Source organism: Panicum virgatum, chromosome 3N (assembly GCF_016808335.1).
Source record: "Panicum virgatum strain AP13 chromosome 3N, P.virgatum_v5, whole genome shotgun sequence".
In the NCBI taxonomy this organism is placed as follows: domain Eukaryota; kingdom Viridiplantae; phylum Streptophyta; class Magnoliopsida; order Poales; family Poaceae; genus Panicum; species Panicum virgatum.
The window spans coordinates 48,715,453-48,730,203 of NC_053147.1; the positions used below are offsets into that span (position 1 = coordinate 48,715,453).

The window sequence follows — 14,751 nt, forward strand, 5'->3', positions numbered from 1 at the left end:
AAAACCAGGTTATGCTGCTGACCATCGAAATATGTTTGACTATCCACGTCATAATGCCATTACATAACCATCTGCCGCGTCAGCAAATACTGACTCTGTATCACGAACCTTAGCGCAATCTGAGCCGTCGACCAGGGTATGCAGCTGAAGACCCAGCTAGCACAAAAGAACACTCTCCCAGTCTGCCCGCTCGTGCCGGCTGCCCTCGACTCACAAAACTTCAACGGTTTTTCTTTTGACCCACAGCCGCGGCTACCCTCACGCCGCCGGCCAAGCTCCTACTCGCCCATGGCGGCCTAAGCTCTGTCTCATCGACGTGCTCAGGTCTTTCTTACCTATGGTGGGGCACTGGGGACCACTCACTCATGTGGAACCGCTTGCTAGCGGCTCTCGCTAGACATCTCGCCATTGGGTGCTCCGGCTCCACGCACTGGAGTGGGTAGTGCGCCGTTGCGCTGAGCCGCTAATATAGCCCCTCAGAGTCGAAGCCAGTGGAGCTACTTTTTCTAGTTCCACCAGTTTCACCTATTTTATAGTTTATTTTGAACTTTGGTTTACGTTCTTTACAATAGTGCGGAATAGTGCAAAATAGTATTGTTAACCTTTTTCGTAGTTCATTTTGTACTTCAATTTATGTTCCGGTTCCTTGCAACAGTGCAAAATAGTATTGTCATTGCCAATGAGGTTCTTAATCGGAAATGCTGATGTGCCTCTCGTGCAGAGAGCTCATAACGACCCGTTGTGGATGCCCAGTAGATCATTGTCTAACAAGTGACCAAGTGAGCCAGAGCCAGTATAAAAAACTTGAGGAAAATTCTACAGAAATTTTACTTAAACTTTTAGACTTGCTCACTGAAATATTTGAAGATGTGATGGCCACATCAAAGTTTATGCAAATGTGAGATCACATCATGCCTCAAAGAAACATCAGTAGGAACTAGCCGATCAACGAACAAAATTCATGGTTAGATAAGATGGCTCATGTCACATCCGCACTCGATGTCTCTTATTGAAGAAATAATTCGGTGGGTCATACATAGATTACAATTATTACATTGAAGGCAGGGTATTATTCCCGCTGTTTTGAACATGCTGACTTGCACGAGCAGCACGTCCTGCCCTCACACCCCAATTGCCTAAAAAGGAAGAAGAGCAAAAGGAAAGAGAGGAAGAGATGTTGCATCCCCAGTACAGTCAGTTTGGTAAGCTTTGTTCACCGCAGGTCACCTGTATAACTACAACAATGGGATCAGGGAGTGAGTGTATCTTGTGTCTGTGTACGGTACGGATAAATATGAATGGTTACCCCCATTTATTTTTCAGCGGGCAAACGAGCACCAGGATGGGGTAAGCAAGAACTTTTTCCTGCTTGAATGTGATACACGGAGAAGCACCAGAATGCGGAAGCTCAGAACAGCGGAGGAAGGATGGATGAGGACCTGTACAGCTTCAGCTCTTTGAATGTGTTGGGAGATAATTACTGAAGAGTCTAGAATGGGAATAAGCATGAGGGAAGGCTGAGGACAGCGGCTTATGACATCTCTCTCTCAGTGCTTCCATTGCCGGAGGGTATTTGCTGGGAATCAGTTTGGGAAATCCTATGAGACCTTCCGGACCCTCCGTCGAGCAATCTTTCAGAATGCCCTGGTGAAGATGCTAACTGGTAGTGCATGGTTGGTGCATCACCTGTCGGTGAGGTTGCAGTTCCGTACATAAGGGTTCCCATAGGATGGTCAAATTTGCAATTTGGACCGAACTTGCAGATGCCGTAACGAGAATAGAAGGTGCAGACAGGTTCTCCCTGTTAGCAGTAAAAAAGGAAAAGGGTGGTTAGCATAACACCCACAGATCTTAACTGTAAATAGCTTGAACACTCTAAAAAGTGTCAATAACATTAAAAACAGGTCATGTAAAGAACCAAAATCCAGTGACAAACATATACCGCATACACTCAATATTGCTTGCTAAATGCTTGGTAGACATGAGAGAGTATAATTGGCAGCAGACTAATAGAACAGACATTTAGAGGAATGGTTGAACAAGTTGCTACTACACTAATATGGGACATGCGATAAACCACAGTCAAACTTTTTTTGAAAAGATAAATCACAGTCCATAAAAAACTGAGTTAGGCAGTATGATAAGCTCATAAACATCCTAAACCCTAGGTGCGGGTTTGATAGGCTAATGGAGATCTCTTATTGTTTTTTCTTACTGTAAGTAGCTTCTTGTTAAATTTTGTCTTCCCTTGATTCTTGTATAGCTATTTCAAGTTCATCATTAATTCCAAAAAATAACACAGCTTAGAAGATCTATCTATATGCAAAGATTATAAAAGTTCTTTTTCATCTCTACTTTCTTTGCCTTAACTTCATTTAACACGATGTCAAAGCTGTTCATCTTCACATTATCATCATTTTCATATAATAAAGACCCAAGCAAGCTTTGCTGAACATCTGAATCCATGAGAAAGTTTTCATTTGTTTGTTAACAGTTCTTAAAGGGTTAGTTCTGAAAATTGTATCATTTACCCAAGCTACAAAGACTAAAACAAACACACAGGAAAAATATTTTATCAAGTGGAATCAGTTTCATATTTTCTGCTTGGTGAAACCAACATGGAAAAACAACATTACCGGGCGAAGTGGAAGACCTAATGGACTCAATGCACAGTTTGGAGCAGGAATCAGCCGCTCCTTAGGGTGATTAAACTTACAAACAGCACCAAACTTGCAGTCTCCGGTTTTCATATAGAACTGACACTCAGGCTGGTCAGGTCTCTCAGGAAATATGTTATCTCCTTGTACTGCATAAAGTCCAAGAGGAACAGAACCTGGTTGGTATGACGGATACATTCCATGGTCACCCACAGCAGTAGTTTCACTTTGATGTGAGCTAGCATAGTATTGAGTTGTGCCAGGTGTTCGTTGTTGGTCATCTGGCGAAGAAGAGCCCATTTGTGCCTAAGAGACATAAATAAAATGCTGATCATGTATAATTCCATAAGAGGAATACCAAATAAAACAGCTAGTAAAAAATAACTATATTACAGATGTCCTGAAAATGATGTTGTACATGGCATGGAATTGCTTTGATCATAAGGTATAAAGGCTTATTAGAAGTATCAACTGACACTCATCCGCGATTCAAGTCAGGAAGTAGGGATGTACATAATAAGGCTTCAGTAAGTCAGGCCAGTTGGAAGACCCAACTGCAAGATGGGATAGGCTCACTTCGACAGGTTGGGGTGGGTGATGAATAGGTTGGATTAGGTAGGTTGCACGAGTGAAACATTTTGATTGTAACAGTAGGGTGGGATAGTTCAGTGCATGTTAAGTAAGGTAGGATGGAGGTGTGACTAAAAGTAGTACACACTCCTAGATAGAAAATAAAGATCATTATCTCTGATGCACTGGAGGCCAAGGCCAACTAGTAAACAAGGCTAGTATAATGCATGACAGATAGTGGCTGAGTTGTGCATGATGAGCATTTCACAATAAAATGCCTTGTTAAATACTGCCTTTGGTATCAGTACCACTCACAATAACAAATATGGAGGTAACACATATTATGCATTAAAATAGATCAACAGCATAAAGGTTTGACAAAGAAAAAAAAAGGAATAAGATATTGAAGTATGAAGAGAAAGGGTTAAAGGACATACAGCATAAGGATTCCACCCAGGAACTTGAACAAGGCCCTGGGGAACAATCATTTGTGCATAGCCTGAATGACCAGGCCACCGAGGACTTGCAATAAATGATGCAGATCTTGACAAAGTCCAATTAGTAACAGCCCCAGGATATGTATGTTGACCAGGAGAGGTTGCAGATTGCCCAGGTGAATAAATAGAGCCGCGTACAGCAACCATCGTATTGGAGGGCGGTGGATGATGAAACTTACATGTGCTTGCAAATTTGCACTGCCCTGTTCTCAAATAATAAGCACATTCCTTCTCATTCTGCAGTAATAAACTGCAAGTAAATGAAAGCTAATCACGTAGACAAGCTAAGAGATTCTAGACAATTATTGTTAAACACAATGAGCAATTGAGCAACAACCAAAAAACAAAGGAATTTTAGAACAGACCGGCCTTATTGGGTAACCTAGAACATTCAACTGTACTCGCGTTGCAATCGCAGCCTTTTCTCTGGGGTGATGAAACTTGCATGTTGCTCCAAACTTGCATGTCCCGGTCTTCAGATAATACTGTAAATGAATCGATATTAAAATTTGTAGGACCATATTTCATCTAGGCCCAGATTGAAACAACCGCCAAATCAAAATAACCTGAAGTCCAATTTTAACTCAAAGCAATGAAATGTAAATAAAACAACATATGCCCACAGAGAGAGGAAAAAAGTGTGAGCGGATAGACTAAATGGATTAGGAATTCCACAAAGAGGGAATGATTTATAGAGTTGTACACTTCAATAGAAGAACATACAAAGGCATGTTATGATAATTTTCATAAAGTTAAGCTGAACAATATTTAGAACATTGGGTCATGGCATCTGATTAACACCCAATCTATACCTATAAGAATTATAAGGAGCTTGGCTAAAAAAAACTTGAACAAGTAAATGATCATGACATTCACCCACAACTTAGGTTTAGGTCAACTCTTCAGGTTACATCTACCAAGAAACATGGTAGTGCAGCTTTGATAAAGGAAAACATGTATACAAGGGATACTTCTCAGAATGTCATTATTTAAAGCTATTTTCTGTAGACTAAGCAGGGGAATCAAGTAAAATGTCTGCCTGTCTGCCACAAATAACCATCTAGGAACAGCATTGAAAGACCATAGATAACATAAGACTGATGACCACCATCTGAAATATTTTATTAGTGAAACCTGCTAATTTTATTATATATCGTACATCACATGGTTTCGAAAATTTAAATGAAGAGAAAATGATGATCAAACCGGCTACTTAAACTAAAAACTCACTTGACACTCTGGTTGACCAACTCTGTAAGGATACTCCCCTTTCATCCTTGCAGCGGCAACAGCCTAATTTAACCAAAAGTAACTGAAGTCAAGACCAGAATTAAAATCAAGCAGCAAGTAACAATTGATAAAACTATATGCCCTTAAAATAGGATAAAGCTACCACAAATTTCGCGTACATTTAAAATGTAAGCAACTGCATCAAGCGTAGAATAAAGAAAAGAAAGGAAAATCCTACGCTAGAGTACTTTGTGTTATGAGAATAGCAAAATTGCCCATGCATTCAACGGCACAAGAAATCAAACAATTACGTACTTCATGTGAGATGGTGTCACAGAGGAAGTATAAATGACAAAATATGTAGATGATTAATGATTTAATGTTATGTGCAAATGCCAGCAAAATTCCCAATAATCAGACTCAGGGGCAAGGATGGGTAAATAATGCGAAGTTTATGGGCAGATCACCACCACCAGCACCAACTCAAATGTTTTAAGTAGTAAAGATAAAGATATTTAGCAGACCATAGAATATACAGAAGGATGAATGCATCAAATAAGACTATTATCTTCATTATAAGAGTGCACCAGTTAAGCCAGCATACATGTAAGTCATAACCTTCTAATATCAGATAGAACATGTTAAATGAGTAACAGCAAAAAGAAAATGATGCATTGCAACATCACTGTTAGCAAGGTGTATAGGCTGGCCCATGGGCCTTGGTTAGCTGGCCGTGTTGACCTTTAGGGTTGGGCACCGCACCTGTCTAGGTGCGCCCCCCCCCCCCCTTGGGATTTCTCTTGATTGATTAGGATAGGCAAGTATCCCCTAGATTGGATATTCCCATATTCCTCGGCATCCTTGCCTATATGTACATGTACTCGTGCTTGGCACCATAATCAATTCAATCTATTCCCAGCCATATCTTCCTTGATGGTATCACGAGTCCACGTTTTCTCCCCGATTCAATTTCCGCTGCCCTAGCGCGCCGGCCATCGCCGAGCAGCGCCTACGCGCCGGCAATCTGCCGCGCCGCGTCCACCTCCCCTGTGCGCGCGCCGGAGCCTCTCCGCGCCGCGCTCACCTCCTCTGCGCGCGCCAGCCCTGCTGCGCCACCGCGCCCGCCATCCATGGCCGGTTCCACCACCCCCTCTGCCGCCGCCGCCGCTGAAGCCGCTGCCGAGGCCAAGGAGCAGCGCCGGTCGGCGCACGAGGCTGCCCTAGCCCGCGCCGCCGAGGCCGAGATCGAGGCCGCGGCGGCGGCCAAGGAGCGCGACGCTGCTGCTGCCCGCACGTGCGATGCCCTAGCGTGCGCAAGCGCGAGCGCAACGCCGCCCTCCCCTCCGACGACGAGGACGCCGACGGGACGCCCACGATGTCCCCCCCCCCCCCTGATGCGCGCGATCTTCATCACGCCTTGCTGCTTCACGAGGCTGCGGCCATCGTCAACCTTCACGCGCAGGCGGTGGCGGTCCAGAACATCCAGAGCTTGATCCCCATCGTCCTTGATGTCTCCGGCAACTATGCTCGCTGGAAGGACCAGTTCCTCCTCGTCGTCGGCAAGTTTTCTCTCCGCGACCACGTCCTCTCCGACGCTCCCCTCGCTGCTGCCCAACCCGACTGGGCGCGCATGGACTGCGTCGTGAAGTTCTGGATCCTTGGCTCCGTCTCCGACGATCTTGCCGACACCATCTCCACGGGCGCCATCTCGCGCGCGATGCCTGGCTCGCTGTGGAAACACAGTTCCTCGGCAACCGCGAGACGCGCGCCCTCTACCTCGATGCCGAATTCCGTGGCTTCTCTCAAGGTGATCTGTCCATTACAGATTACTGCAGGCGGCTCCAGCGGATGGCCTCTGACCTTGGCGCCCTCGGCGAAGTCGTCTCGGATCGGACCCTCGTCCTCAACCTCATCCGCGGCCTCAACGAGCGCTTCGCCAACATCGGCCTCCATCTTCGGCGCAGGCAGCCCTTCCCCTCCTTCCTCGAGGCAAAGGAGGCCTTGCGCTTGGAGGAGCTCACCTTCGCGCATCAGGCTGCGACACCGACAGCCCTCGTCGCCATGCAGACAGCCGCGCCCTCTCCTGCTGGCGGCACCAGCAACTCCAAGGGCGGCGGCGGCTCTGGCTCCGGGGGTGCTCAGGCGAAGCCCTCCAAGAGCCGCCGCAGCGAGCGCGATGGCGGCGGGAACAAGAAGGACGCCGCCACCTCCTCCCAGCAGCCTGCCGGTGGCGCCAAGGGGGGCAGCAGCCTGCGCCCTGGCCAACATACTGGAACCTGTGGTCCGGGTCCATCCAGATGTGGCCAGGCGCACGTCCTCCCCAAGCCCGCCCTCCGCAGTAGGCTCAGCAGCAACAGCAGGCCCTGCTCGCCTACCAGCAGACCCTGCTGACCGCGCAGCAGGCGACTCCTCCACCGACCCCCACCGTGCCTGCCGGACAATGGACTCCACCAGCACCGGGTTACTACAACCCGCTCGCCGATCTCCCTTCATGGGACCAGCAGTCGCTCGCCTCGACGTTCAGCACCATGACGCTCAACCCGCCACAGAACACAGAGTGGTATTTTGATTCAGGTGCCTCCTCTCATATGACCCCTCATGTGACCGCCCTATCTCACTCCCTACCACCCCAGTCTTCCACTCCCTCCTCTATTGTTGTCAGTAATGGTTCCCTTCTGCCTGTCACTGCAATTGGATCAACTGACTTACACAAATCCTTACATCTTAATAATGTTCTGGTTTCACCTCCACTTATTAAGAATCTAATTTATGTTCGTCAATTCACTTCCGATAACAACTGTTCTGTGGAGTTTGACCCTTCTGGTTGTTCTGTGAAGGAACTCCTGTCCAGGAAAGTGATCGTCAGGTGCAATAGCTCCGGGCCACTCTACCCGCTGCACCTTCCGACTGCTGCTCACTCCCTGGTCGCCACCTCCACCGCCTCCCTCTGGCACCGTCGCCCCAGTCATCCAGGTCGCAACGCCTTCAGCAAGCTCGCGTCCATCCTCCCGACGTGTTCCAGCGATGGCGGGTCTTCCATTTGTCATGCGTGTCAGCTTGGGCGTCATGTTCGCCTTCCCTTTAGTGCATCATCGTCTCGTGCGAATAATAATTTTGATCTCATACACTGTGATTTATGGACCTCTCCAGTTGTCTGTGTCGGGTTTTAAATATTATCTTATCATTCTTGATGATCACTCGCACTATTTGTGGACTTTTCCTTTACGCCTTAAGTCTGACACGTATACCACCCTCACTCACTTTTTCGCTCATGTGCAAACCCAGTTCGGCATCACCGTCAAGGCAGTCTAGTGCGACAATGGCAAAGAGTTCGATAACTCCAGCGCCCGCACGTTCTTCTTGACCCACGACGTCCACTTGCGCATGTCCTGTCCCTACACCTCCACCCAGAACGGTAAAGCTGAACGCATTATTCGCTCTACTAATAATGTTGTTCGCTCCCTTCTGTTCCAGGCATCAGCACCTCCATCCTTCTGGGTGGAAGCTCTCTCCACGGCTACCCACCTCCTCAACCTGCTACCCACCAAAACACTCGACTCCGCAACTCCGCACTCGGTCCTCTTTGGCACCACGCCGACATACGACCACTTGCGTGTTTTCGGATGTACGAGCTATCCCAACCTCTCCGCAACCGCTCCTCACAAGCTAGCTCCTCGCTCAGCCTTGTGCGTCTTTCTGGGTTACTCTGCTCATCACAAAGGCTATCGCTGCCTTGACCTTGCCACTAACAAGGTCATCATCTCTCGCCATGTCGTCTTCGACGAGGCCTCCTTCCCGTTTGCTGAGCAGCACCCCCAGCCTGTCTCCCCGGCGGCTCTCGAGTTCTTGGATAGCACTGACTTTGTGCTGGCTCCTGTTGCACCGTCACACCCCCCTGTGGTTGCAGGTACACCACCACCCCCCCCCCCCCGCGCGCTGTGCTGGCTCAAGCCCATTGCTCACCGAGCACAGCCCTGCCGCTGGCTCGAGCCCGTTGCTCGCCGAGCGCAGTCCTCCTGGTGGCGCGGCACCGTCGACCACCGCACCGCCATGTGCGGCTCCTGGAGCGCTCTCCCCTGCACTGCCACGTGCAGCCTTCGACGCCTCCGCTGCACTGCCACGTGCGGCCCCCGACGCCTCCGCCTCATGCAGCCCCAACAGTTCCGCCTGGCTTCGCCCCTCGCAGTCCGGCCACTCCAGCAGGCACATCACCTGCACCTGGACCGGATTGCCAGGCGGCGCGTCCCCTTCCACCGGTGCAGCCCTACGCCCGCGTCTACTCGCGGCGAGACCGGGCGGCTCCACCACCTCCCGTCAGCCCCGGCGCCCCTCCCCTGCCCAAGGGAGCCGTGCCGGTGGTTTCCCGTCGTCAACGAGCATCGCATGGTCACTCGTGCGAAACTCGGCTTCTGGCAGCCTGCGCTCTTCACCTCGACTCCCTTGTCTCCGGTCCTGAAGACCTTCCGTAGCGCCCTCGCCGACCCCAATTGGCGGGCGGCTATGGAAGAAGAGCATGCAGCCCTCCTGCGGAATCAGACCTGGGATCTGGTTCCTCGGCCACCGCGTTCTATTGTGGTTACCGGCAAGTGGATCTTCAAACACAAGCTCCAAGCTGACGGTTCCCTGGAGCGGTACAAGACTCGCTGGGTTCTGCGTGGATTCACTCAGCGGCTAGGTGTGGATTTCGATGAGACATTCAGTCCTGTGGTGAAGCCAGCAACCGTCCGCACTGTTCTGTCCCTGGCGCTCTCTCAACGGTGGCCCATTCACCAGCTCGACGTCAAGAACGCCTTCCTCCATGGCACGCTCTCAGAGACGGTCTACTATGCTCAGCCAGCTGGTTTTGAGGACCCTGCACGCCCTGATTTCGTCTGTCGGCTCAACAGATCTCTCTACGGGCTGAAGCAGGCTCCCCGAGCATGGTACAGTCACTTTGCAGCATACCTTCTCAGTTTGGGATTTGTCGAGGCCAAGTCAGACACCTCTTTGTTTGTCTACCGCCGCGGCGCCGACACCATCTACTTGCTCCTGTATGTTGATGATATCGTCCTCACAGCCTCCTCACCAGCTATCCTCCAGCGCACCATTCAGGCCTTGCAGCAGGAGTTCAGCATGAAGGATCTGGAGGAACTCCATCACTTCTTGGGGATGCATGTACAGCGGTGTGGCTCCGGACTTCTTCTCTCTCAGCGGTAGTACATGCATGACATTCTGGACCGCGCAGGTATGGCCGAGTGCAAGCCGTGCTCTACTCCGGTGGACACCAACCCCAAGCTGGCGGCTGATGGTCCACCTGTTCAGGATGCCTCCGACTTCCGGAGTCTCGCCGGTGCTCTGCAGTACCTCACCTTCACCAGGCCGGATATCGCTTATGCCATTCAGCAGGTTTGCTTGCACATGCATGATCCGCGTGAGCCGCACCTTGCTGTCTTGAAGCGTATCCTGCGCTACATTCGAGGCACACTGCACCGGGGACTTCTTCTCCGGCCGTCTTCGCAGGGTGAGCTAACTGTGTACTCTAACGCAGATTGGGCAGGCTGTCCAGATACTCGCAAACCCACATCGGGTTATGCGGTATTACTTGGGGACAACCTGGTCTCATGGTCGTCGAAGCGGCAGAACACTGTGTCCAAATCCAGCGCAGAGGCAGAGTACCGTGCTGTGGCTAATGGTGTTGCCGAAGCCACTTGGTTGCGCCAGCTTCTCCTCGAGCTTCATGCACCTCCTCGGCGTGCTTCCTTGGTCTATTGTGACAACAGCAGCGCCGTCTACGTGTCCTCCAACCCCGTCCAGCATCAACGCACCAAGCACATTGAGATTGATCTTCACTTCGTGCGGGAGCGTGTTGCTGTTGGTGATGTCCACGTCATGCATGTTCCAACATCGTCACAGTACGCCGACATCTTCACCAAGGGACTTCCGTCTTCAGTGTTCTCGGAGTTCAGGTCCAGTCTGAACGTCCGCGCTGCCGACGATCAGATTGCGGGGGCGTGTTAGCGAGGTGTATAGGCTGGCCCATGGGCCTTGGTTAGCTGGCCGTGTTGGCCTTTAGGGTTGGGCGCCGCACCTGTCTAGGTGCGCCCCCCCCTTGGGATTTCTCTTGATTGATTAGGATAGGCAAGTATCCCCTAGATTGGATATTCCCATATTCCTCGGCATCCTTGCCTATATGTACATGTACTCGTGCTTGGCACCCTAATCAATTCAATCTATTCCTAGCCATATCTTCCTTCAATCACCTTGCATTCTTAAGGTGAACATAAGTAAAAAAAATTATTTCAAAAAAATTCATGACTGGTCTAGTCAAATTATATGGCCTATTCGAGAGAAAAAAAATTATATGGCCTCATTCTATCCCTTTATGGTAATAGACAGAACTCCATATCACAAATTCAAGGTTCATTTGTAAGCGTAGAAAATGAAGGAAAGACAGATTTAGTTTAGGTCTATCCCCAGCATTGAATTAAGTTGAATTTTCATTTTCCAACACTAAGGTATCATGCTTTAGAACGCCACCTCCTTAACAAACTAAATATCAGTAGAAATAAGCAAACTTGACAGCTATTTTGTTGCTCCAATTAATTTAGTTAAGCTACATGGTTTCTTCAGAACATTGTAGAAAGTTGGAAGAATCTATAAAGCTCTCAAGAGACTCATAAAGAAGTGTTAACTTATGAGCCTAAATAGCAATGGCGAAAGGGGCTAGAGGATGAATGGAAACTAATGAGATCGTGACACATTAGAAGTAAACTTCCAGCAATCTGTACTACAATAAGTTATAGAAATGACAACAAGTTTCAATATATTGCAGACAAAGATATAGTTTGAAGCTACCAGCTTCCTGTTTGGCGGGTGATTGAACTTGCACGTTGCCCCAAATCTACAAAGTCCAGTCCTCATATAATAACTACAGTCTGGTTCTCCAATTCTCTCAGGGAAGGGACCATGTTCAATAGATTCTCCTCCTCCTAAAGTCATTTGCCACATAGCCTCTGCAACCATTAAGAATTTGCTTTAGCAACTAGCAATCTCTCTACATATTCACATTAAGAATCCATGCTTAAGAATAATTAAGCTGAAAACTACATCAACATGTGGCAAGAAGCCAAGCAACTCTGCATAAAAACTTCCAGATATAATACTAGCGTACATCCATTCATTTCCAAACAAAATAGGAAGTTCATATCTTTTTATCAGATTTGTATAAAATGTTGTCCAACATGCTAGTCAACAATGCACTGAAATTTTTGGAAGGCATTGTCATGAAATTTCCTTTGTTTCATTGAAAAGATGTAATAGCAGATTGAAACAGGTACATCTAATTTGTTACTCTAGCACCCGCTACTTGTACTGCAATGGAAAAAGGGATACTATAGGCAAGAAAAGTGCATGCGCCAACACATGTCAAGTGCACTAAACAGACAAATAATCAATCAGCCTAAAGGTCTTGACTTTTCCTCCAGAAGACAAACAAACATGTCAGTATGTCACCAATTCGGTCAGATGCTAGACTAAAATGAAAAATATTTGTGTTTCAGAAAGAATGGCAAAGCTTTTTTGAAACCTTTTCAGACCCAAACCAACCTGGTTTGATTAATATGGAGCACAGATGATAGAGAGCACTTCACATTCAGTGGTGGTCATGAAAACAGTTGAGCCCACTGATGCACCTACCAACTTCTTGAAAGGCTAACAAGTGAAAGTGCAACTAATAATAAGAAGCTAAAGCACCTGCACAAACAAACTAAACCCAACTCAACTCTGTCCAGAAAGATAATAATAACAAAAACTTGGTTTTGAGCACCCAGAGCTTCATAACACAACTGAGACAAGCAGTCCTCCCAATGCTTGAAGCAGAGGCAAATTACCATCTCATCCAACAGCTGAAAAGGCAGGGTACACCATGCCCTCCGAGTGGAGGGCAAAAGTAAATCCACCAAAGGGTGACACCTTTAACTAAAAGTCAAGCATCTGTCTGCCTGTCCCCTAATTCTTCAAACTGGAACTGTAACCAAACACATTTCAGTATTTAGTACTTCCTTCTTTCAGCAATCAAACGAGGAGTGCAGACCTCTGCTTTTCCCAGGATTGACATGCTTACAGGTGCATGCCAAAGTGTTACTACCTTGAAGGCTTGAACCCAAGGGACACGGATGAGAAAATCATAGATGGATTAAAATTTTATATCCCCGACCTAGCACGATGGTCGCAAACATACAGCATTGAACCCACCGACACAGAAGAAAAAGACAACCGAGAGGCCGGGACAACGCGAAGCGACGATCACGAACCAAGCACCGCCCATCTTAACCCACCGAATTACAATCCAGTCCAGCTCGGTCGATGCACCTTCCGCTCGAACCCCGAAAGCAATGCCAGAGCACTACACGCGCCTCAGCGCAGGACCGTCGCAAGCGCGCGCCGATCCCCAAGGCCGTTTGGCCCAATTCCGGCCCCCCGAATTCGGCGAAATTCTCCGCGACCAAGCCGCGAACTAATCCCCTGCAGCCTCACGATTGGCGACGCGCATCGAGCTCCACGGCTACCCCTACCCGGTTCCCCTGCACGAACCCCGCTCCCAGCCCCGCGCGCGCGGCATTGCACCGCCGGCGCCGCGGCACCCCGGCGGTGGCACGGGGGAGAGGGGGGGCAGGCCCCCACGGCAGGAACTAGAGTGGTAACCGGCGCTCACCTTCCGCGGTCCCGTGGTGGTGGGGCCCGATCGCGACGCCCGCCGGGGAGGAGGAGGACCCCTCCCCGCCCCCGGCTCCCCCGCCGCCGCCGGCCGCTCCAGCTCCCGCCGCCGCCATCAGGGCCTCCCCGGCATCAGATCAGAGGGCGCCGCGACGCGAGGGGGGAGGCGGAGTGGAGTGGGGGAGAAGCGACGCGAGGCGAGAGGGAGGTGGAGGAGGAGAGGAGCCAAGCCAAGCGGCAGGCGTCCGTCCACCCCGGCTCGGACAGCCAGTCGTTTTTGTTCCGCGCCCACCTGCACCTCCCCCATTTCTCACCCACGCGCCCGCAAGGCCGCAACCGAAACCACCCGCGGGCGCAAAATCCCGGGCGCACCCCGGCTGCGCACACAGCCGCGCAGCATGGGAGTGGGGATGGCGGCCGGCAGCTGCAGAAGAAACTTCATTTATGCCACACCACCGAGCGAACTAAATTGAAAGCGCATTGTTTTGGCTGTCGGTTTTGGACGTGGCTCCATTTTTTATGACCAAAAATATCTTTATTGCAGCCCAACCCAACTGATATTTCAAAATAGAGATGCATTGAATTGCTAAATTTGCGGATCAGAATTTGAGATGGACTGTATTGATGCGGTGGTGCGGCGGAACTGCGTCGGCGGTGGTGTATTGCTTGAGTGGAGCACTTATTGTGTGGATGGATGCTATGATTGTGATGCCACTAAGCCCTTTGTTGGCTATATGTGTGCCACACGGTGGCTACCCATGATATGGTTTGATATGGTAATGAGTTAATGGGAGAGTGAAGCTATAAGTATGAACTTTGTATGCATTTCCGCTATTTTTAGTGGTACTTTTGATTGTGATGCATGAAAGAATAGGTATGTTTGAAAAAAAAATAACATCACATAACTTTTATTTATAGTTCTTGTATGAAAAGGTCATTATTCACTACGGAAATGCACTCAGCAAACCACTAGACACTTCAAGTAGCTATTATTAGACCTGAATATTTTTCGGACCAGGTTGGAAAAAAACAGCCTAATTTCGGAACTAAAATTCATACATAATCTCATCCCATGGTAACTTCTGGGTAACTTTTGGGCCAGA

At 49.1% G+C, this 14,751-nt stretch overlaps 1 protein-coding gene across 1 annotated transcript; it reads right to left on the bottom strand.

The window, feature by feature from the left end:
* Positions 1 to 962: 962 nt before the first annotated feature.
* On the bottom strand, positions 963 to 13,899 carry LOC120666064 (zinc finger CCCH domain-containing protein 66-like). Its single transcript, XM_039945855.1, has 7 exons — positions 13,647 to 13,899; positions 11,789 to 11,946; positions 4,955 to 5,017; positions 4,090 to 4,209; positions 3,665 to 3,961; positions 2,637 to 2,963; positions 963 to 1,801 (listed from the first exon to the last, which is right to left on the bottom strand). The coding sequence occupies exons 1-7, from the start codon at positions 13,762 to 13,764 to the stop codon at positions 1,532 to 1,534; spliced, it is 1,353 nt and encodes a 450-aa protein (XP_039801789.1). The 5' UTR covers positions 13,765 to 13,899; the 3' UTR covers positions 963 to 1,531.
* Positions 13,900 to 14,751: the final 852 nt, after the last annotated feature.